Raw genomic sequence first — 27981 nt, forward strand, 5'->3', positions numbered from 1 at the left:
GTGGGATCAGGCTTATTAGTTTGGCGGCCTCTAGTATACATGAACTAGTATGTATGTCGTTCATTTGGTTGCCACAACAAGATGGATAGCCAAATAGCTTAATGATACCAAGTAGATATGGACAAAAATATAGCACATGTGTTGTCATTTCATCTTTTCATATCAAAGCTACCAACCTTGTCTGGATGATTGGCTCAAGGTAAGGTCATCTTACCATAAGTCATGTAAGGGCATCTCCAGAGAATGCTAAGCATAATGACACTCGTACTAGAAAGAATATATATATGCATCAACTATGGTTACATCAATTTGATGCTCGTTAATTAGTGGTAGTGCCTTTTTGTCCACAGAAAGTGGAGAACATATTGATTTATTGACTTACGAAATACAAACGAAAAGTACATATATTGCATGACAACTAATAGTAGGCTGTTGGTTAAGTTAATCTCAACCTACGTCTACAACTTATTTGCATTCAGGACAACCAACAATATATCTTGTTTTATTCACCCATAAATAGCTAGCTAGCATGCATGTATGTATATATAGAGGTACGCGCAAGCAAAACAAGAGCTTTAGGGGTGGATTCTCAGGGCCTCTTGTGTTCACGAGAAATAGAAATATTTGGTAGGATTCACTCTTTGTATAATTTTATACACATCTGTTATTTGTTCCGCATGTTAATTAGAACCTAAAGATGTTTTTGTGTATGGGCACCTTGCACTAAAGTTTAAAGGAATATCCTTTTATCGATGTTCAGTGGCTCATGTGTTTTTATGTTTTTTCAGTTATGTAACTAAAGCCATTTTATTGGAATTGCTATTTCCTTTGGTATTATAGTCTTCAGAAAAGCATGCCATTGCAATCTCTGATACAATTTTTTATCTTTTGGAATCATGTCAATCATATAAAACTAGGATTCTATAATATTTTTCCTGTACCTAGTCAAGCATACCGGATCAGCCTTTTCAGTTTCATGTTTGGTGTAGGATCAGTCTCAGTCCATGGGGATGCTCTCCTATCACTAAAAAAAGGCACTTTCCCTGAATGTCAGCTAACCTAGCCGTACCTTAGGAGACAGTCATGAGTAGAGAAGCAACTACTCCAGCACACACACAACATATATATGTTTAAAATTGATGGTACGGTTGTGCTGCATGGACTAAGCATGGAAGAGAGATCGAACTAAAAATAAAACAAAGAGAACTAAGAAGCTGCAGAAACTTACATGTAGGAGATACTGTACTGCTTATCCATTCTTTTCGTGGTGGTGCTAGCTAGTGGTGTGTTTCAAGCCAAGCCTCAGTCAAGCTCACAAGCATACCCTCTTTCCCTTTTCACCTTCACGCCTTACAATGAACCAAAGGTACGTACTTTAACTCTCGAGAGGTTGAGCAGAGCACCGATCCATCTATTCTGAGTTCCCCAACCCTCCCTGTGCAAAAGAGCTGCGTCCCCTCCTACACCTTGCTAGTTATGGCAGCAGGCCGGCCGGCCTAGTCGCCTTTGCTCCCATCACGCCCTGCGCACATCCGCACACCATGCATGCAGTCCTAGCTACCCGCCGGCCGCCGCAGTGAAAAAGAAAAGGCGCTCCGTGCTGCGATCGATGGAAGCAAAACAGCAGAAGCCCGCCACAGGAAGAAGAGGTTCGAAGATGAAGAGAGGGAGCTGCATGCCGCTGCTGCCACTGCCAAGTGCCAACAATCGCACAGCTCCCCACTGTTGCTACTCCAACTGCAACAGTGAGGAGGGGTTCGTACTACGTACCGAGGTCCCCCATAAATTCCAAGCGATCGTACAAAGAAGTTATGGTCAGTGCCCCCTCTTTACAGACTGCCACGACCATAAAGATCTCTTGGACTGTGTGCATGCATGCACTCCTCAAGGCCCAGACAATCCAAACTATACAAGATTTGGCCCACTCCATGGGTTTAATTCCGTGTTCCCTCCGGCTCTCACAAGGGGGCAAAAGAAAAAAAAATGGTGGTACGACGACTACGTACGCGCGCTGTCTACTCTCTACAATGGCGATACAGGACTACTGTGTACGAACGAGTATGATACATGCAGCTACAGATGTGGTGCGCAGGAGAAACACAGTGCGGTACAGTGGGGGTAGAAAAAGGTGGCGGCAAAAAGGCGAAATAAAAGGAATGTGCAGACCTTCCTCCGGCCGTAAATATGAGATCGATGATGAGCAGTAAAGAACGGAATGTGTTTTTAAGATCTCACCTGCGAAAATATAATGTCGATCGCTGTTCGGACTTGTCTCTTGCTGCTGCATGCGTGAGGGCTTAACGCGCCATCCATGTACGGCCGAGTTGTGCGGATATTTGATCTACCAGAATATCAGTTCACAAGTAATAGCATGTTACGGAAAAGTATTAGGACCTTCTTATCTGGCGACCGTTCGCTGGAGGGGTTGGCATTTGCAAACGTTTTGATCACAGTTTTACTTGTCAAGGGGTGACAGTTTCTTCGGAACAACCTGGCATTTTCTGGAATGAAGGCTCAAAACTGCCATCCTCCCCCAAAACACCCCCTGATACAACTAAAATTGTCAAGAAAAAAAGAGAATGGTCGCCAGTTAGCTTTTTTGAATTATTAATGTGTAGTGCTGGTTTTGTCCGAATGCATTTTGATGGATTTAACTCATATCTCTCGTACTCCTCCAGTTTCTTTTTATTACGTATACAAGATATGTTTAAAGTTAAATTACATAAAGTTTGACCAAAGATCATATTTAAAATGTCAACACTTACAATACTTTACTTATATAGTATGAAAATTAATTTCATGATGAATTTAATGATTTTGGTTTTGTATCATGAATGTTGATATGTTTCCATATAAAATTGGTCAAACTTAACCAAGTTTGACTTCAGACAAATTGTATATGCAGACTAAAAATAAACTAAGGAAGTACTATGAGACCATGAACAAAAATTTGCACACGGACAAATGTTATCATATGTATGAAATGGGCATGCGATTTTGCTAAACATGGGCAAGTATTGAAGCACAAGCACATGGAGAGGGAAAATAATTAATGGTGGACAAGAGATGACACTGATTTGGGAGAAAAACATTAATCTTCCTAAGCTTAATTTCTTTATGACTTCTCAAACCAACACAAAAATTTCAAGTGCCGAAAAGGGGGCAAATGTTAAATCCCTAGCTGCCGCTATCATCAAAAGCTTATAACTGAATCACATGAGAAGTGAGATGACGAGAAGAACCGAAAATCAAATGGTAGAAGAAAGAAAGAATCGCAGAACTTTCCTTTAGGTCACAGATCGAGATCCAAGCCTGAATGCGCCTCCCTCTTGGAAGACGACGACGACGACGGAGACGATGCCTCGGCACCGGCACCATGCGAGGGGAACTCTAGCAGCCTCAGCGTATGGTCCCTTGGCCGCCATGCTGATGCGGGCATCTGCAATGGCAGTGCACTGCCATAATTGCTCGACTCGTCCCCGCCATCGCCGGGATGCTGCGGGTTGTCAAGGTTCACGCCGAACAAGCGCACGCGCTTCTTGGTTGCCGTCGTCGGGCTTTCGATTACCGGCACCGAATCTAGCACCACTGGGGACCCTGCGGTTACACTTACGCCGGCGCCGCTGCCTTGCTGTTGCACTGTGAAGTGCAGCGGCGGCGGCGGGCGCGGCACGAGGAGTGGTGCTGGTGTGTGCGGAGGCATCCTGGCGGCCGAGCCGAAGAGGATGACCTGCCTCCCCATTGTGGGGTAACTGGGGTTCATGCCGCGGAAGTCGAAGCCCTGACGGAGACGGTGCTCGTAGAGCGTGGCTGGCGGCGAGGGCGGCATGAAGAACCCTCTGCCGCCGGCGCCGAGGCCCCACGGGCTGTAGTGCGACGTTAGCGGCATCGGAAGCGGGAGGCGGGGCAAGCGGAGCGGGTCTCTGGTGTCGGCCCGGCGCTTCCAGTCGATGAAGAGGCGGTGTCGCGCGGCCTCGCCGGCGCCGCGCGAGAAGGAGACGGTGTCCCCAGCGTCGAGGCGCTTCTCCTTGACGAAGCGGCTCCACCCTTTGGTCATGACGTAGCTCTGGCTGCTGTTCCAGTAGGAATAGCGGAAGCGCCATGGCTTCCCGGCGCTGTCCTCGAAGTTGAGCAGGAGGCCCTTCTCGTTGGCCGCCGAGTCCAGCGGGAAGTACTTCTCGGCGTACTGCTTGGGGATGACCAGCCGGTTCAGCTTCCCCACGTCGCTCGGCGTCACCACCTTGTCGAACATGTGCTCCTTCTCCACCGCCTCCGCCACGCCGCCGCCGCCGCCCCCGCTCCCCGACGCTCCGGCGTCATCCCCAGACCGAAAGGGAGGGCTACTTCCAGCCGGCGACGCAGACACGGCCGCTGACGCGGGTGTCGAGGCCGACGCAGAAGCAGAAGGCGCGGCGGCGCTGGTGGCGGCCGCGGCTGTCATGAAAGGGATCTCGCGCGGCATCGACGCCTCTTCCTGCTCCTCCTCCACCTCCTCCTCTCCTTTAGAAAACCTACTGCTTGTCGCAGTAAACTCCATGTATGTATGCTTGGATACTTCTTCCCGTGGATTACTGCGGCATCCCGATTCGCCAACAGGTAGAGGAGAGGAGGAAGACCAGATCTTGAGAAGAAGCAAGCAACTACAAAAGAGCTTCCTGCGCTGCCGTGCCGCCCAGTGGTTGTTCGGATCGGAGCGAGAAAGCAGCAATCCTGGATCCTTCTTCTTGTTGCCCCTTGCTGGCTTCTGCCGAGACCAGCAGCTTGGCCTGGTGCTCGAGAATAGACACTGCGGCTGCAGCAGAGCTATAGCATGTAGGTTGGGCACTACTAGAGAGGGGATCCACCTATGTATGCGTGTATGTGTTGTTTTTTCTCCTAAGAAATTCTATATCGATCTTGAGCTGCGTTCGCACCGAGGGAGGGAGGCGAGCAGAGGGGAATTGGCTGGGCCGGCATGCATTGACGCGCGCGCACTGCACGCCTAGCCGCTGCTAGTTAGCTCTGGGATGTGGCAGGGATGGATGGAGTGGAGACGGGGATGGCCGGCAATATGGATCGATGGAGATGGCCAGCCGGGGAGGTTGGTGGGTGCTGGGTGGGCGCGCGCCCGCGTGGCCAATATTTGTGGCTGGCGCTGCTGCAGTTCGATCCTCCCGCAAGGGGGAGAGGAGACTGAGCTGCCCTAGCTACAAGATTCCTCTTCCTTGAACTCACTAGCTAGTGGAAGTGGCAGCTGCTTAGTGAAGTGAAGTGAGTCATCTCGCTGTGTTTTTCCCCCTCTCGCCCCCCTTTCCCCTCGTCCGTACTATAGCTTCTTTCCAGGAGCTTCATCAACCTTGGTTTTTTCTCAAGCACTTTATTTTGTTTCTCTTTGTGAAAGAAGGTGTGCGGTTTTTTGCAGCGTTGCGAGCATAGAGATCGAGCTAGAGAAAGAGCTGGGAAAAGTGGGGTGTACTGTGCAACGTAGTGTGTAGTAGCTTTATAAAGGGCAGAGGGCGGTGGGGGCCCATGGATCGCGCTGGGTTGGGCTCATGTGAGCGCTCGTCCTCGTCACCACACGGGTATACGTATACATCAAATATCACTCACACGCCTGCCTACGGGCGTAGCTGCAGCTACTGTGCCTAGCTCTCGTGTAGGCAAGTTCCTAGGCTGGTCCTCCCGGTGCGTACCCGTCGATCCATCAAGGGGGGTTTTCTCATAATAATTGCATGATGTGGAAGGAGAAGATCTCGTCTGCCTCGACGGTGTTTGAACACCATAATTTTTGTGTGGGTTGTCATGGGCCAACGGGCGAGGAATTTCGATCGGTAGGAATGCGGTCGCATTGGATGTTTCTATTCTGGCAATCGGGCATTCGGAGTTAAGCTGGCGTAAGGACACTCCAAGGTCAATGTATGTTTTGGATTCTCCTGATTTGGATGAGGAGGACGCCGGTGTTACCCATGAGTCCATGGCGGTGTCTTTGGGGCAGGAGGCCCTGGAGGTCCGTCTCGCGGGAGCCTCGTTGGTGGTGGGGTCGCCGGAGGTGCTAGGCAGGCGTCAGGGGCAGGTGGCCCCTGACCCTCTAGTACCGACGGCGGTCCTGCAGGTGGAGCGCACGGCTGCCACGGCGTCGGCTGGGGGGGTCGGACTAGGGCAGGAGGCCCTGGTGCCAACTCCGTCAGGCATCTCCACATCTCCTACGCGGTCCCCCTCTCCCAGACCTACTCCGGGAGCCGCTACTCGGGAGGAGGTGATCGCGTTCGGAGGGATCCGAGACCCTGCTTCCGAGGGGAGGCGGACGAGCTCTCGTCTCCAGGACCTTCCGGAGGTTGATGATTTGCAGCAGAGGTGCGCTATGCGGGCGGCCAAGCTGCGTGATGTGGAGAGCACAACAGGTATGTCAGTTAATGTTTCAAATTCTATTCTGCATTTCTCTAAGGATGAGATTATTAATAATGCAAACCAAGTGGGGGTGTCTCTTGGGAATAATAATTTGGAAATTGAAAACTCGGTTAATGATCTTTTAGATTTGGAAGCGGAACGGGCCTTGGAGTCTATTAGAAACCTAGCGGCTGTAAAACCTTTGAATGATGCGGAGATTGAGGCCTTGGGTGTTAGGGTGCTTGATAAATTCTGCGCGGACCTTGTTCCTCCGTCTGCGGAGCCTGATGAGGATGAACTCCAGGTAGATGATGCAGCCCATGTTCAACCAGAGCACGGTTATGAGGACCGGGCTACAGGTGATAACATTCCTAAACGTAAGTGGAAGCGGAAGGTGTACCCTGCATCCGCGGTACGCAGGAGTGCTAGAATTCGTAAGGCCAAAAAATTCCATGATGACCTATGAAAGGAATATTCTGGAATAGCAGAGGTCTTAAGGACTTGGCTAAACGTAGGTTTCTAGCGGAGGCATCTTTAGAGCACCGTTTAGATTTCATTGCTCTCTCTGAAACTGGTAGGGATAATTTTGCACCTCAGTTTCTTAACACGTTGTCGGGAGGGGTGGAATTCGATTGGCATTGTCTTCCTCCAAGAGGGAGGTCTGGGGGCATCTTGCTGGGTGTGAGATGTGATTCCCTTGAAGTCCGGAGTGTTGTTATGGGTGACTTTGCAGTGAAATTCAGAGTCAGGTCCAAAATAGATGGGTTTAACTGGGTGTTTGTGGCGGTCTACGAGGCTGCACAACCTGAGCTTAAACCTGAATTTTTGGCTGACCTGGTTCGAATTTGTGGGTCCGAACAACTCCCTATCCTGGTTGGGGGGGACTTCAACATTATTAGGAGGCGGGATGAAAAGAATAACGATAATTTTGATGGGCGATGGTCCTTTATGTTTAATACCATCATTGAGAGTTTGGATTTGAGAGAAATCGAACTCTCTGGTAGACAATTTACCTGGGCTAACTCTTTACCAAACCCGACATATGAGAAGTTGGATCGGGTTCTTGCAAGTGCCGAATGGGAGCAGAAGTTCCCTCTGGTCACGGTGCAGGCTCTAACGCGAGGAATTTCGGACCACACACCGCTATTTGTTGACTCAGGGGAGCCAAGGCATGTGGGAAACAAGAATACTTTCTCCTTTGAAACGTCATGGTTTGAAAGAGAAGGTTTCTTGGATATTGTTGCCACAGAGTGGGCTAGAGAGTCTAGGGGTAGATCGCCTGTCGAGAGATGGCAGAATAAGATTAGGCATTTGAGGTGCTTTCTTCGAGGTTGGGCTAAACATCTAAGTGGAGTTTATAAGGTTGAGAAAGACAGACTCCTGGAGATTATTCAATACCTAGATGTTAAAGCTGAATCAGCGGTTCTTCAATCTGCGGATATGTGCTGTAAGATTGATGCGGAAAAGAGGTTGAAGGAACTTCTCCGCGAAGAAGAGCTGAAGTGGGCGCTCAGAGCAAAGGTTCGCAAAGTAATCCAAGGGGATGCGAACACTCAATTCTTTCATCTGATTGCGAATGGCAAACACAGAAAGAAAAAAATATTTCAGCTCGAGCAAGATGAAGGCACAATTGTTGGTCACGATAATCTTAAGCTATACATCACCGAATACTACAAGCAGTTATTTGGACCACCGGAGGATAGCGCTGTGTCCCTCGATGAGTCCAGGACTGAGGATGTGCCTCAATTAACTGCTGCTGATAATGACATGCTAGTTGCGCCGTTTACGGAAAAGGAGGTTTTCGATGCCATCTCTCAGATGGAGAACAATAAGGCTCCCGGGCCGGATGGGTTCCCGGCGGAGTTTTACAAAAGATGTTGGCATATCATCAAAGGGGATCTGCTACCCATGTTCCACGACCTTTTTGCTGGACGGCTTCAACTTTTTCATTTGAACTTTGGAACGATAACGTTGCTTCCAAAGAAGACCGACGCTCTCAGGATTGAGCAGTTCCGTCCTATCTGCCTCTTGAATGTCAGTTTCAAAATTTTTACCAAGGTTGGGACTAATAGGCTCACACAGATTGCGCATTCTGTGGTGCAGCAATCCCAAACAGCTTTCATGCCAGACAGAAACATCCTTGAAGGGGTGGTGGTGTTGCATGAAACGCTCCAGGAAATTCACTCTAAGAAACTTGATGGAGTCATCTTTAAAGTAGATTTTGAGAAAGCGTATGACAAAGTTAAATGGCCTTTTCTGCAACAAGCTTTGCGTATGAAAGGTTTCCACGAGGGCTGGAGGAGCCAGATTGAAACTTTTACGCAAAAGGGTAGTGTTGGCATAAAAGTGAATGACGATGTCGGTCATTACTTCCAGACACATAAGGGCCTGCGGCAGGGAGATCCGATGTCCCCTACTCTGTTCAACATAGTAGCCGATATGTTGGCGGTGTTGTTAGGGAGAGCCAAGGAAGTTGGCCAAATAGGGGGCTTGGTGCCACACTTAGTGGATGGGGGTATATCCATCCTGCAATACGCTGATGACACTATCATCTTCATGGAGCATGACTTGGTAAAAGCTAGAAATCTGAAGCTGCTGCTTTGTTTGTTTGAGCAGCTAAGTGGGCTCAAAATTAACTTCCACAAAAGTGAGTTGTTCTGCTTTGGGAGAGCCAAAGAGGAACAAGAGGATTACAAGCAGTTGTTCGGATGTGGTTTGGGTGAGCTGCCTTTTACCTACTTAGGAATTCCTATTCATCACCGCAAGCTCACGAATAATGAATGGAAGTGTATTGAGGATCGTTTCGAGAAGAAGCTAAGTTGTTGGAAGGGCAAGCTCATGTCGTATGGAGGCCGTTTAATTCTTATTAATTCGGTGCTCACGAGCATGCCCATGTTCTTTTTGTCCTTCTTTGAAGTCCCAGTTGGAGTTAGGAAACGACTGGACTTCTATCGATCGAGGTTCTTTTGGCAGGGGGAGGAGCCTAAGAGAAAATATCGGTTAGCGAAGTGGGATATCATTTGTAGACCGAAAGACCAAGGGGGTATGGGGATTGAGAATCTCGAAGTCAAGAACCGGTGCCTTCTTAGTAAGTGGTTGTGGAAGTTATCCTCAGGAACTGACGCCATGTGGGCTCAAATCCTGCGTAACAAGTATCTCCAAACCAAAACTTTGGCTCAGGTGTCGGTTAGACCAACTGATTCACCCTTTTGGAAAGGGCTTATGAAAGTGAAGCTTTCATTTTTTCAGAGGTCAAAGCATTTAGTTGGTAATGGTGCAAGCACGAGATTCTGGGAGGATACTTGGCTTGGAGAGGCTCCCCTAGCAATCCAGTATCCATCTCTGTATCGTATAGTTCGAAGGCGCGATGCTTTGGTTGCATCGGTCTTCGCCTCGATACCCCTGGATATCCAGTTTAGAAGATCGTTAGTGGGCAATCGTTGGGAAGAGTGGCTGCATCTAGTTAGGAGACTGATGCAGGTACAACTATCTCAACAACCTGATAAATTACGCTGGAATCTCACTAGGTCGGGGGGATTCACGGTTAAATCAATGTATGTTGATGTTATTAATTCCAGCTCGATTCCTACTTCAAAACATGTGTGGGACGTCAGAGTTCCTTTAAAGATCAAGGTGTTTATGTGGTTTCTACATAAACAGGTGATCTTAACAAAGGATAATCTTATTAAGCGTAATTGGACAGGACCTACTAGGTGTAGTTTCTGTGATCAGGGTGAAACCATTAAACATCTTTTCTTTGACTGCCCACTAGCTAGAATTCTTTGGACGACTATTCAAGTCGCTTTCAATATTACCCCACCAAGGTCGGTTAACATGTTGTTTGGGACATGGCTAACTAGGGTAGAGCCCGGGTTAGCAAAACATATTCGCTTGGGGGTTTGCGCTTTTTTGTGGGCGCTTTGGAATTGCAGAAATGACTTCGTCTTTAACAGATCAACAAATATCCATGTTTTGCAGGTTATCTTCCGAGCAACGGCTCTTATCCGTTCCTGGTCGCTACTCACTCCGACGGAGGCCAGGGAGCTTTTGGTTACTGCTGCTATCCGATGGGAGATGGTAGCTCGGGATATATTCAGCCGGTTTGGATGGCGGTCGTGTAACAGGATAGGCAATTAGTTTACCTGTCTATTTTGGAGCCAAACGGCTGTGATGTATAAGTGCTTTGGCTAGCTTGTGTATCTAGCCTTCGGGCTCTGTGTGAGCCTTTTCTTACTTTTCTTGTTGACAACCTTGAGACTTGGAGACTTTGTGGACTATTTTATGCTTAATAAGATGGCCGTATGCATCATGCTGATGCAGAGGCCGGGGAAGCCCCCCTTTTCGAAAAAAAAAATGAGTCCATGGCGGTCATCTTCTCTCCCATCTAACCAACGAGAGTCCCCTTCTCACGATATGTTGATGACACTGATATTTTTGTGAAAAACATGGTATGGCCAAATTGCCACCAACATGAAGTTCATCATTTGTTTGTTCAAACAACTATCTATACTTAAGATAAGTTTTCACAAAAGCAATTAGTTAGGTTTTGGAAACACCAATAAGATTCGCATCCACTTCGAAAAACAACAAAATAAAGAGTGGAAGATCATTGATGACCATTTTGAGAAAATACTTAGTAATTCAGAGGACAAGCCTTCGACCTATGGGGCCCTTCTTGTCCTAATCAACGCCACCCTGATTAGCTTGTCAGTGTTTATGCTATAGTTTTTTTTAGGAATTCATGCTATCCTTCTTTGAAATACCGAGGGAGGTGAGGAGAAGATTATATGTTCTTTAGATAGTGATCTTCTAGATGGTCTTGGGATATAAGACCTGAAAGACAAGAACAAGTGCATGCTCAACAAATGATAGTTCAAGTCACTTTAGAGGAAAGTGTTTGGCAGGATTTGCTGACTAAGAAATATCTACACTCAAAGATCACTTTAGGTACATGTAAGTTGCCTGACTTTATATTTGTTAAGTCGATTTTGTAGCCATTGAATGCTTCCTTCAGATTCGTGCTTTTTTTTGGTTTGTTGTTTGCTTTGTTGGGCTCACCAGAATCGACTCACCCCAATTTTTGGTCAATCGAGTTGGCTGTCGGGCTCGCTTTGTGCGCCCGTTATGCTCCCGCCACCAGTTAGTAGCTTAGCCCATCCCACTTGTGGAGATGACAAAGTTGTTGGAGTAGATTGCCGTCACATGATGATTGCCCGGCGGCGTTCGGGCGCCACCGGAAGAGAGAGGGAGAGAGCCCTCCTCCCGCTTCTTCTTCCTTGACCTCCCCTCTAGATGGGAGGAGGGTTTCCCCTCTGGTCCTTGGCTTCCATGGCGGCGGAGGGGCTCGCCCCTCCGAGATTGGCTCTCTCCCTCTCCCCCTCTCTCTCTCTCTCTCTCTCTCTCTCTCTCTCTCTCGCTTTATCCTGAGTCAGCCACTCTCTCAGTCGCTTCCCCTCCTCTCTGTCTCACTCTGCTTCTCTTTGGTCACCTCTCGTCCTCCTGTGACGGGTAGGGTTGGTTGATTTCTTGCTCTCCTCCCCCCTTATTTATTCATAGACCCGAGTTAGTTGTGTGGATTTGTCAGCTTATAAGTTCTTTTTTGCTGTTCTTGTGCTAGTATGGAGCTAGGGTTTGTGGATTTATTTCTCTCCTCCCCCCCCTTATTTTTTCACAGATCCAAGCTATTTTCTGCGGATATATGTCACTTCTTCATGAATTATTTTTGTTGTTCTTGTGCAGGTTTTGTTCTTGGGGGTGCTTGGCTCAGGGTTCTTGTGCTCATCCGCGAGCGAATCTACTGTTCAAGTATTTCATCTGCTCATACTCTAGTCTGGGATTTGTTTTGTGGTGTATGAGTTTTACAATTAGGGTCATTCTTTAGCTATGGTTTTTTCTGTGTTCCCCTTTTTGATCTAATCTCCTATTTTGAGCATGTCCTTTTGATTTATGGTTAGGGTTATGCTTTGAGTTGTTTTGTTGTGACTTTTAAGTCGATTTGCTGGTGACTTGTGTTAGTTTAGTTTATTTATTGGTGGAATAGATTTTTGCCAATTTAAATGAGCAGGCTTTGGTAGGCCTGTGCTATATATGGATTTGGGTGATTGATGTTTATATAGTGAGTTTTTAGAAAATTTAATGTTAAATCTACTAGGTATAGTGTTGAGTATACTGTAAAGATCCCTTCTTCTTTTTTATCTTAATCCATTGTAATTTGTGGATACTTTGCAAATTTTTTATGTTGTCATAGTTCCACGTAGTGTATTGTTTTTTAGGTTATATTGCTTGTTATAGTTGTTGTTGTTGGGAAACGTAGTAGAAAATTAAAAATTGCCCTAAGAACACCTAGGAACAATATGAAGATGCATATACGGTTCGGATCAATGATCGTTACCAAATCCGGAGTTGCAGCAGAAGTAGACGAGTCGGTGTATGTCATACATGGAATCCCTCAAACCATTGATGACGATCCCGCGAACCTCCCTCGAATGATCCCTTGAACGGAAGACCAAAAGCATGGCCTCTCTATTTGGTTGCAAGCGTGCGGTCTTCACGATCTAGTAGCACTTCGCTGTGCAGAGCTAATCGTCGCCGGAGAATTAGAGGGAGGAGATTAGAACCACACCGGGCTTCTAATTATGAGGATTAGAGGAACTAGGTCTATATCTAATTAGTCAACTAGGACCTACTAGAACTAGATGAACTATAGGAGGCTCAAAAACTTGTGTATCCAATAGGGCACAATACCTCAAGTATATATAGGTTAGAGGGGGAGAGGAGGGCGGCCACCAAGGAGGGAAAGGCCCTCCTTGGTGCGTCGGCCAGGGAGGAGGAGTTGGACTCCTCCCCCACTAGGACCCCCCCCCCACACACACACAAGGAAAGAGAATCCTTCTAATAATTACGAGACCCTTTTATATATAATATAACATCAAGGGAAATATTTTCCTCCTATATATTAATTATCGGGAATACCCGGTATTGCCCGATAAATTCTGAAGCCCTTTAGAACTATTTTGAATATTAACGAAACTATTTCATAAATCAATCACCGATACTATTGCCCTACTAACACTCTGCAGATCATGATTACCTTAAGCTTGTGATCTCGTAGGTTCGGTAAATCATAGACATGAACGAAATCCCTTTGTTCAATGATCGATAGCGGAACCATGGATGTCCATATCGATCCCTATGATTACATGAATGACATTCGAGTGAACCTCTGGTTATTATATGATATTCCCTTTACCTTGCGATACTTTACAAAACCTGGGATGCATCGGTATCCTCCTGTGTCATGCGCATGCTTACTATACGTTGATCTCGTGCCGGTTTTGTTCTTCTTTCTCTCTGAAGTGTTCTGGGATCCCTGTGACGTAGCCACCTGTGTCTGGACAGACGTTGATGGATGCCATCACACCGAGAGGACCCTAAGAATATCTCTCCATCATCGGAGGAGAAAATCCCACTCTTGAGCAATCTGGTGCCTTGTCAAATTTTCTAATGAACCTATAAGTTGTCGTTATGATCACCTACTTACAAATTTCGTTTGAGGAACCCCAAAATCCACCGTGCGGTAGGAAGTGACTACGATACTCTCATGGCCTGAGGAACTAAAACACATGCCAACACTCTATGTTATAACAATTGATTTCAGACGATATTATCTCAAAGTATAACAAACAAGATTGGGTCGATTCAATATGATTGTTCTTCAAATGGCATACACTCAATGTTGTTTCAGGACTATCGTTACACTTAATGATAACCTTGTTGGAAATCGTTGCATGGAAAACAAAAAATTTCTATGCACACGCAATGATCTATCCATGGAGATGCCTAGCAACAAGGGGGAGAATGTGTCTACGTACCCTCGTAGACCGTAAGCGGAAGCGTTTCACAACGCGATTGATGTAGTTGAACTTCGCGCTCCAAATGATCTAGTACCGAACGCACGACAGCTCCGCGTTCTGCACACGTTCAGCTCGGTGATGTCCTCCGCCTTCTTGATCCAGCAAGACGGCGAGGTAGTTGATGAGTTCCGGCAGCACAGGCGTGGTGACGGTGATGGTGATGTGATCTCCGCAGGGCTTCGCCTAAGCACTATGAAAATATGAACGAGGGAGTAAACGGTGGACGGGGGCACCGCACACGGCTAAGATAATGTTGTGTCCTTGTGTGGCGCCCCCTACCCATGTATATATGGGTGGGAGGGGAGGAGGCAGCCCCTAGGGCGCCCCAAGAGACCTGGCGGCAGCCCTAGGGCTGATGCCTTGCCCTGCACCCCCTTTCCTTGTAAGAAGAAGGGGGGAGGAAAGAGAGGGGAGAGGCAAGGAAGGGGGAGTCCTACTCCACACCTTCCTTTCCCTCCCCTCTTTCCTTCTCCTCCTCATAGGGCTGGCCACTATAGGGGCGCACCAGCCCCTTGTGGGCTAGTGTGTTCCCTCTCTTGGCTCATAAGGCCTATATTTTTGCCGGGGGTGCCCGAAACTCCTTTCCTGTGACCCGGTAAGTACCCAATACCCTCCGAAACACTTCCGGTGTCCGAATACCATCGTCCTATATATCAATCTTTACCTCTCGACCATTTCGAGACTGCTCATCATATCAGTGCTCTCATCCGGGACTTTGAACAACATTTGGTCACCAAATCACATAACTGATATAATACTATATCGTCAACGTTAAGCGTGCGGACCCTACGGGTTCGAGAACTATGTAGACATGACCAAGTGACAAATCCTAATCTCGATCTATGCCAACTAAACAAACACCTTCGGAGATACCTGTAGAACATCTTTATGGTCACCCAGTTACGTTATGATGTTTGATAGCACACAAGGTATTCCTCCGGTATCTGGGAGTTGCATAATCTCATAGTCGAAGGAATATGTATTTGACATGAATAAAGCAATAGAAATAAACTTAACGATCATTATGCTAAGCTAACGGGTAGGTCTTGTCCATCACATCATTCTCCTAATGATGTGATCCCGTTATCAAATGACAACTCATGTCAATGGTTAGGAAACCTTAACCATCTTTGATCAACGAGCTAGTCTAGTAGAGGCTCACTAGGGACACAGTGTTAGTTTATGTATTCACACATGTATTAAGGTTTCTGATCAATACAATTCTAGCATGAATAATAAACATTTACCATGAATAAGGAATTATAAACTAACAACTTTATTATTGCCTCTAGGGCATATTTCCTTCAGTCTCCCACTTGCACTAGAGTCAATAATCTAGTTCACATCGCCATGTGATTAACACCAATAGTTCACATCGCCATGTGATTAACACCAATTGTTCACATCGCCATGTGATTACACTGGTACGCGTCGGTGCTATACAAACGGTTTTTAACCCCTTTCCACGACGGCATTTGGGACCGTCGCCAAGTGAGTGTGTGCGATAGGGTGTCCTTCCCACACGACCCAGAAACCGTCAGGGATATGGAGCAGTGATCCAGAGGCCTTCCAAAATGTAATCATGTGCGATGTAGCACACACTAAATTCTTTCGCACGTGTGGTATCGGTGATTAAGCATTTCTAATGACGCAGTGAAACCATATGGTCTATCGTAATGAACCGTTTGGGAAACAGTATGTAAGGCACACGGGCCAACATATGAACTGTGTGCGATTTGTGCCCCATCGCACATGAGTTTCTGCATAACCCGTCTGCCATGCTAGACTCCATCGCACACGTTTGCCAACAATTACCATCTGTGATAATGTTCTTTCACAAATGGTTCAATAGCCCCTTCGCACACATACAAGTGCTGCAAACCATTTGTGATTTGTTGGGTATCACCGAAGGTTACCGCAAGAGTGACATGTGCTTTTCTTTTCGGATCCCACACGTTTCCTGAAAAAATTACGACTGGGATTGTATTTTACACTGGGCACGGTTTACTCCCAGTTCTCGTGTGCGATAACGCGATATCACAAACGGTTCCAGAGACCCTACGCACACGTATTAGCACAACAAATCGTTTGTGATCTGCTGTGTGTCACCGACGGTTCCGCAATGATTGACATATGCTTTCTGATGTGGATCGCACACACTCATTAATTGAACCGTGTGTGGAGCAATTGCCAGGTTAAAACAAAAATTTCCCATTTTGAATCGGCATGCAAAAAGCAAATTCGCCACAATATTGAATTGAACAAATAAACAAAATTATCATATTTTGAATCGCACGCAAAAAGCAAATTCGCCACAATATTCAATTGACCAAACAAAAAAAATTCCATTTTGAATCGGCACGCAAAAATCAAATTCGCCACAATATTCAATTAAACAAAGTGTCCACAAGAAGAACATTCATCAGATTTCGCAACAACTGCAATTGAACATATGGTAGCTAAATTCCAATGATTTGCCACACATATATGCATTACATAATTAACCATAGTGTACGAAATACGAAGACCTCATCAGATGGAAAACAACGGATCCATGCGTTATACGTTTAGCGGCTAACTCTTACTCAATGTTTCAGGAGAACGCATGCTAAAATCTTCATTATCACCAGTTGGATTGATGTAGTGATCCAGGAAGAAGTCGTTGATAAATCTCCGAACCATCAGCAATTCACCAGTCAGGAGCGGTTCAGGGGTCCTCAGTTTTAAGATGAGCTGCAATATTTTTAAGATCAGAATGTGCCATATGAGTGGAGTGGAAGATATTAATTAAGAGAGACTTACTGGTACTAATTCGCGAGGATCGTCAGAACTATCAGCAGATTTGCAGATGGAGATCATGTGTCTGCAAACATATTATTGTAAGTGCATCTAGTGCCACCCCTAGTTGGTTTTGGAGTATTGACGACAAACCTAGTTGAGGGACTAATGTGTTTGTGAGAATTGCAGGATAACACAGGTAGAAGTCCCTCATTGACTCGGTTTTACTACCAGAGATGGCCCCTAAAAATGTATGAAGACATTGAAGTCAAAGGTGGTATATGAAGATATTCACATTGAAGACTATGACAAGAGAAGACACTATATAAAGCCTATGGAGCTCGAAGACTTAGATCTTTCATAGTTCTTTTTCTTTTGTGAGTCATAGGAACCACCGTACTGTTAAGTGGGGTCCAAGAGAACCAGTCAGAATGACTGAAGTGATGCCTAAACCAAAAACCTATGTCTTCGAGTGAAGACTATGAGAGCGAATCTTGTCCAGAGTCGGACAAGTCAGCTTTGCTTGTAGCCCAAGTAAAGTTGCCGTGTGAGTTTGAAATCTGACCGTTGGAACACGTGTCAGTTCTTTAGTGACCCAGGGTCATTTCGGACAAATCAGGTCGGGTTGCCAAGTGGCTATAAATAGCCCACCCCCTACAACCATAAATGGTTGGCTGCTCAGATTGGAAGTATGGCTTTTGTTATTTGAGAGCAACCCACCTCAAAGCCTTTGAGAGAGAATTCCTTGCGAGGATAAAGCCCTAACCACCAGAGCCAGAGAGAATTGGGCATCACTTAAGTCTTCTTGTCTGTGTGATCTAAAGACTTATTACACTTAAGGACTGTGCATCCTCCAGCCAATTAGGCGTCGCGTTCTAAGCATCCAAGAGACATTGTGGATTGCCGGTGAACGAAGTCTGTGAAGGTTTGGAGTTTACCTTGAAGACTTACCAGAGTGATTGGGCAAGGTCTATGTGACCTTAGCTCAAGGAGAATACGGTGAGGACTGGGTGTCCTGAGCTGCGTGTTCAGGACTGGGTGTCCGGGACTGTGTGTCCTAAGGTTTAAATACCTAGCCGCTCCAACCAGACGTACAGTTGTCATAGCAACTGGAACTGGTCCAACAAATCATTGTCTTCAACGAGTCACTGGTTTCATCTTCACTTCCCTTTACTTACTGTTACTCCTTGTGAAGTCATTGTATGTTTGCACTATCATTTGCCTTCACTGAGTGACTGCGTGTTCTGTTTGGCTTCACAATATCTTCCTACCTGATCCTTACTACCCAGCTGCTATTAGTCTTTGTGCTTTCACTTCATTGAATACTTGACTATGGTTTGCCTAGTGTAGTCTACCTTCCGCTGCATGGTAATAGGTTTAATTTTATCGTTTGTCTTCAAAACTTCTATGTTCTGAAGACTTTCATAAAAATCGCCTATTCACCCCCCCTCTAGTCGATATAACGCACTTTCAATTGGTATCAGAGCAAAGTGCTCCCTTGTTCTGTGTGATTCGGTTTAACCACCTGGAGTTTTAGCTATGTCGACTGCAGGGATAATTAAAGTCTCCGCTGCGTGCCCCGTCTTCGATGGAACTGAATATCCCTACTGGAAGAATAAGATGCGCATGCATCTTGAAGCCATTGACGTCGACCTATGGTATGTCATCGAGAACGGCTGGAGAAGGTGTCACTGCTGCTGATGTCAAGAAATTCGTTCAACTGGACTCTACTGCCAAGAATATCATCTGTGGTCATCTGACCAAAGGACAGTATGGCCGTGTGAGTGCTTTGAAGACATCCAAGCTGGTCTGGGATTGGCTCTCCAAGGTTAATGAAGGCATCTCAACCCAGAGAGATCAGAGAATCAGTGTCCTTCGCAACCTCTTCAACCGCTTCAAGCGAAATGACAATGAGAATGTCCAGCACACATTTGACCGACTCACTGACATCACAAATGAGCTTCAAGCCCTCGACGCCACTGAGATCACCAAACATGAAGTCGTCAAGATGCTGCTGAGATCACTTGATAGTTCGTTTGACATCCTGGCCCTGATGATTCAAGAACGTCCTAATTTCAAGACACTCGATCCGTCTGACATACTTGAGAGGCTCAACACACATGAGTTTCAGCTTTCTGAGAAAAGAGATATCTACGGTCCAAACTATGGGCGAACTCGTGCCTTGAAGGCAAAAGCTGTCTCCTCATCTGAAGAAGAATCTGAGAGCAGTTCTGATGATCCCGAAGACATTGGAAGGGAACTTGCTATGCTTGTCAAGAAGTTCCAAAAATTCACCAAGAAGAAAGGCTTCAGAAAGTCTTCCCGATCAAGTTCAAGGAATGATGAAGCTCCTGCTCATGACTACAAGAAGAAAACATGTCACAAGTGCAAGAAACTTGGCCACTTCATCTCTGAGTGTCCACAGTGGGACAATGAGAACAAAAAGAAGAAGAAGAGCAAGGAATATGACTCTGACGACAAGAAGAAGAAATACTCAAAGTCTTCTTCCAAGTCTTCCTCAAAGTCTTCATCACACAAGAAGAGCTCATCTGGCAAGGCACGTGCGTTTGTTGGCAAGGAAATGGATTCAGAGGAGGAGTCTGCTTCTGAGGAGGCGGAGGTGGAGTCTGAGGAGGAGTCCGACTCAGGCGTCGCAAGTCTGGCTACATCATACGTTGCCAAGTCCATCTTCAACACTGAAGACAATGACTTCATCACCGACACCGATGCAAATGACAAGGACAACTCTGCTTCTACCTACCGCTTCATGGCACGCGGTGACAAGGTAAACACATGCACTACTCACTATCAAACATCTAGTGACGATGACTCTGATTGTGATTCAAAACCCAGCTACAAAACACTTGCTAAAATTGCAACTGAGCAACAGAAAGCTATGGAACATATTCAAAAACTGTTAGACAGAAGCGATGATCTGTTAGGTGCTGAAATGACTCGATTTGAATCCTTAATTGAAGACATAAAAAATCTTCACGTTAAGTATCAGGAACTTGAAAGTCGTCATGAAACTCTCTCAACAACTCATGAAAAGCTTTCTTATGATTATCTTCAAAGGAAGCAAGATCTTGAGAAATTGAGAGCGGTTCATGAAGATCTTCAAAAGGAAAACAAGTCACTTTGCGCCAAACAGATCAGTCCCGCTCAGGAAGGATTTGAACCACCATGTCTTAAATGCATTGAGCGTGATAATGCTACTTCTGTTGCTGAATGTTCTACTGCTACTGCTGTTGCAATATCTTCAACTGTTGATGTGGTAACTAACCCCTCTGCTGAGGATACCACCGCTATTGCTGATGAGAATGCTAGGTTGAAGACATTACTTGAAACAGGGATGTACAAAAGTCTTCAAGGGCATCAGACACTATGTGATGTCCTCAAAAAGCAGATTCTGAACCGAAACCCTAGGAAAGAGGGTGTTGGGTTCGTAAGGAAAATGAATGCAGATGGATCTTACTGGAAACCTGAGCAGTACCCCAAAACTATGTGAGTTGCTGCAAAGGAACCTTCAGCAGATCCATCGAATCTATCTGGCTTCACTTGTGCTAACCCCATTATCATTGATGAATCCTTTGATGCAAACTAGATACTATTTAAGAATCAGAATGGTGAAGTGTTTGCCAGGTACATTGGTACTAACTGCAGGAATGGACCGCCTATGAAGAAGATCTGGGTTCCGAAAAGGTGTCTGGAGAGTCTTCCTATGGATGTCATGACACCTCACGTGAAGAAGACAAACCTCAGACCAAAGGCTTCATACGGTCCAAAGGCTTCATACAGACAGAGGACTCACCTGAGTCGCACTAACGCAAATGTTTTGCAGGGAAACCATACTCAGGCATATGAATATGAGAGCGGTTCATCAACCGCCATGTTCATAAGACCAAGAACTATTCTGCTTATTCTTATGAGTACTATTGTCCGCCTGCAAGACTGTTTGCTAAGGCTTCAAAGCCAAAATTCTCAGATGCTGCACTTAGACTTATTGCTTCCAAGACACCCTTGAAGATGTGGTGGCTAAGAAAGCTTGACTCTCTTTTGCAGGGAAAGGTCTCCAGCAGAAAACCAAAATCGTCTAACACTATTGCTGGGGACCTTAAACATCTTGTAGGGCGCAAGATCAAATGCCCGAATGGTCTTACTATGTACTTCGTTTCTGAATCGCTTGCTACTCTCCCTATTAGTCCTAACCTGGATCTAAGCTTTCATAACCCACTGGTTCGTCAAATGTTTTTGCTTCACAATGCTCTTGGTGAAGCCTATCCCCCTAACTGCACTGTAGGGTACGACACCAGCATCTTCAGAATGGATTATTGACAGTGGGTGTACAAATCACATGACTGGCAAAAGAAGTCTTCTTATGGACTCAACCTTACGTCCATCCGACAAGAGCCACATCACATTTGCTGACACTGGTAAAAGTAAGGTATGCGTCTAGGTAGAGTTGCAATCTCAAGGGATCAACACATGGATAAAGTCATGCTTGTTGAATCCCTTGGCTTCAACTTAATGTCTGTCTCAATGCTTTGTGATTTGAACATGATCGTAATATTTGGAAAATATCGTTGCCTTGTACTAATGGAATCTGACAAGTCTCTAGTGTTTGAAGGGTATCGAAAAGATGATTTGTACATGGTAGATTTCTCAGCAGGACCACAGCTTGCAGTATGTCTTCTAGCAAAGGCTTCAGAATGCTGGCTCTGGCATCGGAGGCTTGGGCATGCTGGCATGAGGAACCTCCACACCCTTGCGAAGAAGAAGCATGTCATAGGCATCGAGGGCGTCAAGTTCAAGAAAGACCACTTATGCGGTGCCTGTGAAGCAGGGAAGATGACGAGGGCCAAACATCCCTCGAAGACAATCATGACCACTACTCGACCCTTCGAACTGCTTCACATGGATCTTTTCGGTCCCACTCATTACTCAACTCTTACTACTACTGCTTGCCTCTATGGCTTCGTTATTGTTGATGATTATTCTAGATATACTTGGGTGCACATAATCCTTTACAAGACTGAAGTGCAGGATGTCTTCAGACGCTTCGCCAATCGAGCTATGAACAATTTTGGCGTCAAGATAAAGCACATCAGAAGTGACAATGGCACTGAATTCAAGAACACTGGCCTTGATACATATCTTGACACCTTGGGTATCACACATGAATTCTCAGCTCCGTACACGCCACAGCAGAATGGTGTCGTCAAACGCAAGAACAAAACACTCATTGAGATGGCCAGAATGATGCTAGATGAATACAAGACCCCAAGAAAATTCTGGCCTGAAGCCATTGATACTGCATGCCATACAATCAATCGTGTTTATCTTCACAAGCTTCTGAACAAGACATCTTATGAGCTCCTTACTGGCAAGAAGCCAAATGTCAGTTACTTTAGAGTATTTGGCGCAAGGTGCTGGATCAAGGACCCACATCACACCTCAAAGTTTGCACCAAAAGCACATGAGGGTTTTATGCTTGGATATGGAAAGGATTCGCACTCCTACAGAGTCTTCAATCTCTTTCATTACAAAGTGGTTGAAACAGTGGATGTGCGGTTCGATGAGACCAACGGTTCACAAAGAGAGCAACTGCCAAATGTGCTAGATGAAGTTCCATCCAGTGAATCAATCAAGCTAATGGGAACTGAAGAAATTATACCTTCTGAAGCTCATCCTGAAGAAGAACTTATCATCTCAGCACCTGATCAACATGAAGACAATGCTTAGCCTGAAGACATTCCTTCTAACAACGACAATGAACAGCAAGAGCAAAGTCTTCGCCCTGTACATCCTCGCGTTGCCAATGAAGTGCAGATTGAAAGAATAATTGATAGCATCAATGCACCTAGTCCACTCACTCGTTCAAGGGCAACTTAGCTAGCAAATTTCTGTGGGCACTTCGCATTCGTCTCAATAATAGAACCCAAGAAAGTTGAAGAAGCCTTCATGGAACCTGAATGGATTCAAGCTATGCAAGAAGAGCTTCAACAGTTTGAGCTGAATAATGTATGGGAACTAGTTAAGCGTCCTGATCCACGGAAGCACAATATAATAGGCACCAAATGGATATACCGCAACAAGCAAGATGAGCATGGTCAAGTTGTCAGAAACAAAGCTCGTCTCGTTGCTCAAGGATATACTCAAGTGGAAGGCATTGACTTCGATGAAACATTTGCTCCTGTGGCTATACTTGAAGCCATACGCATACTGCTGGCCTATGCAAATCATCATAACATACTTCTATATCAAATGGATGTGAAGAGTGCCTTTCTCAATGGCAAGATTGAAGAAGAAGTGTATGTTGCACAACCGCCTGGCTTTGAAGATCCAAAACATCCTGACATGGTATACAAGCTCAACAAGGCACTGTATGGCCTCAAACAAGCCCCTCGGGCCTGGTATGACACACTCAAATACTTCCTGAAGAGCAAAGGCTTCATACCTGGTTCCCTAGATCCCACTCTCTTCACGAAGACATATGATGGTGAACTGTTTGTATGCCAAATATATGTGGATGACATTATCTTCGGCTGCACCAATCAGAAGTACAGTGAAGAGTTTGGATATATGATGCAAGAGCAATATCAGATGTCCATGATGGGGGAGCTGAAGTTCTTCCTCGGTCTTCAAATACGACAACAACGCAATGGCATCTTCATATCTCAAGAGAAGTATCTCAAAGATTGCCTGAAGAAGTTCGGTATGCAAGACTGCAAAGGCTTCACAACACCAATGCCAACCAAACATCATCTGGGTCCTGACGACAATGGTATAGAGTTCGATCAAAAGGTATACCGCTCCATGATTGGTTCTTTACTTTATCTATGTGCATCTAGGCCAGATATTATGCTTAGTGTTTGCATGTGTGCTCGATTTCAAGCGGCACCAAAGGAGTCGCATCACTTAGCTGTGAAGCGAATTCTTCGATATTTGGCTCACACCCCAACTCTAGGATTATGGTATCCAAAGGGCTCAGAGTTTGATCTGGTTGGATTTTCGGATACTGATTATGCTGGTGACAAAGTCGATCGCAAGTCTACATCAGGCACATGTCACTTTCTGGGACGATCACTTGTATGTTGGTCTTCAAAGAAGCAGAACTGTGTATCTCTCTCCACTGCTGAATCTGAATACATTGCTGCTAGATCTTGCTGCGCTCAGCTTCTGTGGATGAAGCAAACACTCAAGGACTATGGCATTCATCTGAAGCAAGTGCCACTTTACTGCGACAACGAAAGCGCCATCAAGATTGCCAACAACCCAGTTCAGCACTCGAAGACAAAGCACATTGAAATTCGTCATCACTTTCTCAGAGATCATGTTGTGAAGGAAGACATTGATATCATACACGTCAACACTGAAGAGCAATTGGCAGATATCTTCACCAAGCCCTTGGATGAGAAGAGGTTTTGCAAGTTACGGTGTGAGCTAAATATCTTGGAATCCTCAAATGTCCTGTGATCAGGCACACATCCTAACCCTTATGCATATTGATGACTTAGATGTGCAACACACGAAGTAAATTATATCTTCAATCAATGAAGACATACATTCTAAGTGTGAATACATTAATGTGGAATTTGACTTTGGAGCTCCACGATAATTGTGCGCCGTGTCTGGGTCTAATACTTCCTATACGGTGGGTAACACCACCACCAAACGTTCTATTTTGAAGTGTTTCACTCATGGCGTTACCTTGCAATGTCTTCACATTTGGTTTGGCTTCGATCTCAACATATTTTCATGATTATCTTCACTATGTTGATTATAGATATATATATATACTAGTGTTCTGTCCTCTACAACATTCACTTATAGCTATGTCTTCGTGTTGAATCTTTTGAACTAAGTGAATGTGATCGGACCCTAACCTCTCTATGCTTTCTATCTCAAACTCTATCTCTCCAAGTCATATGCATTCTATTGAAACTGTCGACTGTCTTCTCTGCGTCCTTGTCAGCAGAAGATACAAAGACAACCATTAAGTCCGTTTTCAATGCTCATTCCTCCACATGAAATCCGGAGAAGTAGGAACGACCACCCGACAATCTAGGCGTGCGTGGGACGTGGAACAAACCCCAAAATTCCGCATAATGGCCACGTGTTCCTCAGATGCGAATCGCCAGGGGCACCTGTGTAATAGCACAGTGCCGCCCCTGTACCTATAAATACACACTCACAGCGGTCATTATCTCTTCTTCCACCCTCGCACGAACCCTAGCGCCATTTCTAGCCCTCGACGACACCGGCGACGAAGCACTTCACTGCCGCAACCTCTCCGAAGCCGTCTTCACGCCGACCGCGGACATCGTCCTCTCCACCGTCGCCGTAGGTGTCCTCCGTCGCCAAGTTAGGGCACGGAAGATCGAATTGCTCGGCCTCATCTTACACTCCATCTAGCAGTTCTTAGTGTGGTAAATAAAACTTCCTCTTTTTACAGCACCATTGATCCTATGGATTTGTCACTTTCTACCACAAGCAGTTTCTGTTCACACAAGCTAGATCTCTCTCATACTGCATCTGATAACATGCCTAGTATATTCACTTGTGCTTCCCAAAGTAGTTAGATTCCTCACTTGTACTGATCTGTGGATTCGTACAAATCTGGAACCAACTTCTTATCTATGAGTGAATGTCTTCGCACGATGAGGTCAATGTCTTCTAAACTGATTTATCTTCAAAATCTTCTGAGAATGCATATGACCTCTTCCCCTTCCCTCGCACCTTAATGCTGTCACAGGTACATGTCCGTGGGAGAATCCTTTGGTTCTCATAGTCTGCATTTATTTGTAGAATTCTTACAGCATCACATAAATTCGCCCGAAGCCATTCCTGTTGGTCCAGCAAACGAAAACCTTTGAAGCCTTTGAACGTCTTGAAGCCTTTCAAGTTAAAGTATATGGCTTCAGAGAAAGCAGCAAGGAAGGGTGGCAGAAAGCGTCGTGGTGAAACATCCAGAGATCTGCCAGATGAACTCTCAGAAATGTACAAGACAGATCCTGAAGAGGATTACAGTCAGCGCAAGACCCGAATCCAATGGATTCGAAGACATTGGGCAGAACAATGGTTCAAATACAGATTTGTGACCCAGGAGTATGCTGAGAAAAACGCCATCAAGAGACCGTGGGGAGACATCCTATTCAAGAATCTTCTACCCAGGTCCAGAGATGAAGCCATTGCTCAAGGCTTCTATCCATGCATGGTCCGTGGACCACAGCCTGCTGATGCACACTCATCGTCACTGCTATGATGTCGTGATGACAATCTGTTCAAGCGCAACTTCCAGTTTGCTCAGAACTCAGCGAAGCAGAACAAGAAGACTTTTGGGTTAGACTTCAACCTTGGTCCCTCAGCACCAAGGGCAGATGGCACATGAGATGCTGAACCCAATGTCATCGGTCCTTTCGCCAACCTTGAAGGCCTCATCACCTACATCTTAGTTCAAGGGACTGCAGTGAATGAGCCTGCAGCTGACACTGAATCAGAAGAAGCTCCTGCAGCTTTGAAGACAAAGAAGCTGAAGAAGCCTAAAGCTTCAAAACCTGCGCCTTCACCAAAAGTCTCAAGGGCAAAGCCACTGGCAACTGCACCTCCTGAAGACAGTGTGCAGTCTGAAGACTTATCACGCGTCTCCAAGCCCCAGAAGGCCAAGATGCCTCTGCCTCACACTGGCCAAGAGCTAACAGCTGCTGCCATTCTGCGCAATGATGACATTGATCTGTCAAGTGATGAAGATCTTGCAGATGACGCTCTTGAGCAACTCATCAAGAGCAAAGAAGAAGCAGAAATCTTCAATGATCTGCCTCTCTTTGATGTCACCATCATCCACAACTTCATTGATGAGTGGTTTGACATGCCAAACATCAGCTTTGAAGATCTGCAGCTACCCATTGGCCTCAGTGTCGCCTTCCAAGGCGCCATTGCTTCAGAACTTACTATTGCCCAGCGCATTGTTGAACTGAAGCAGAAGATTGACTATGAAAAGGCTCAGTTCAAGAAGTATATGGCCAAGCTCAGTGTGCAAGAAGTGAAGAACTTCAAGACAATGATGCACGAGCTCAAGGAAGCCTTTGTGAAGAAGCGTGCAGAAGCTCAGGGTTCGTGTGAGCACATGAAGACTCTGGCTGATAGATGTGTGCAAGCCTATAATGAGGCTGAGAAGCACAAGGCACTTGGGCGTCCTGGCATCGACCCCAGGATGGCCACAAAGAAGAAGAAGAAGCCTGCTACGGCTGAACCTGATGCACCAAGGCAAGAAGCAGTTCCGATTGTCTTCTCAACTAGACTGACTGGCTCGAAGCGAAAAAGCCGGTCAACAGCTTTAGAGCTCAAGAAGACAAGGACTACTGAGGCTGAAGCCAGGAAGAGGACACGCTCTGAAGCCTCTCCTACTGCCCCCTCCAAGAAGAAGAGGAAGACCAAGAAAGCTCGGGCTGCTTCCACAGAGCCCTTGATAGTTGAACCCATTTCTATGGTCTATCCTGAAGCTGAACGACAACTCACAATTCATGAGCCTGCTTCCACAGAGGCTCATGAAGCTGAAGACATTCCAGCAGCTGATCCCATCGCTTCTCAAGACATTGGTCATCATGACAATGTAGTAGATGGTGCAATCCTTCCTCAGTTTGAAAACAGCGAACTCATCAGCATTGGTCGTCCACTGACGCCAATTGCACAGGATGCTTCATGGGCGGATCGCCCACAAGAGGAAGAAGACTATGAGGCCCAGCCCACTCCAACTCCACAGGCGTCGTCTGCATTCCGCAGGCTTCGCAATGGTCCAAGGTCTCAAGTCTCTGCTGAAGACATTCCTGCTGCATCAGCCGCAGAAGAAGGGTCCCACAAGATCCCACTCCCCTGTCCCACCAAGAAGCAGTTCTCTAGGAGAATGTGCTTGTGACTGACCCTC

At 45.9% G+C, this 27981-nt stretch overlaps 2 protein-coding genes across 2 annotated transcripts; one reads left to right on the top strand and one right to left on the bottom strand.

Annotated features, from left to right (window-relative positions):
* Positions 1-3010: 3010 nt before the first annotated feature.
* Positions 3011-5412, bottom strand: LOC119317446 (B3 domain-containing protein Os02g0683500-like). The gene has a single exon (XM_037591906.1). It carries the CDS (start codon positions 4535-4537, stop codon positions 3293-3295), a length of 1245 nt encoding a protein of 414 aa, XP_037447803.1. The 5' UTR covers positions 4538-5412; the 3' UTR covers positions 3011-3292.
* Positions 5413-5893: 481 nt separating this feature from the next.
* On the top strand, positions 5894-10720 carry LOC119315928. The gene is made up of 2 exons (XM_037590364.1): positions 5894-6380; positions 10345-10720. Exons 1-2 carry the CDS (start codon positions 5894-5896, stop codon positions 10485-10487), a joined length of 630 nt encoding a protein of 209 aa, XP_037446261.1. The 3' UTR covers positions 10488-10720.
* The last annotated feature ends 17261 nt before the right edge of the window (positions 10721-27981 follow it).

Source organism: Triticum dicoccoides, chromosome 6A, assembly GCF_002162155.2.
Source record: "Triticum dicoccoides isolate Atlit2015 ecotype Zavitan chromosome 6A, WEW_v2.0, whole genome shotgun sequence".
NCBI lineage: Eukaryota > Viridiplantae > Streptophyta > Magnoliopsida > Poales > Poaceae > Triticum > Triticum dicoccoides.

Excerpts from the sequence above, each read along its gene's own strand:
- LOC119317446 (XM_037591906.1), bottom strand. The coding sequence starts at position 4,537 with ATGGAGTTTACTGCGACAAGCAGTAGGTTTTCTAAAGGAGAGGAGGAG.
- LOC119315928 (XM_037590364.1), top strand. The coding sequence starts at position 5,894 with ATGTATGTTTTGGATTCTCCTGATTTGGATGAGGAGGACGCCGGTGTT. Across the intron at positions 6,381-10,344 it reads TGATGTGGAGAGCACAACAG|GTTATCTTCCGAGCAACGGC; the intron begins GTATGTCAGTTA and ends CATGTTTTGCAG.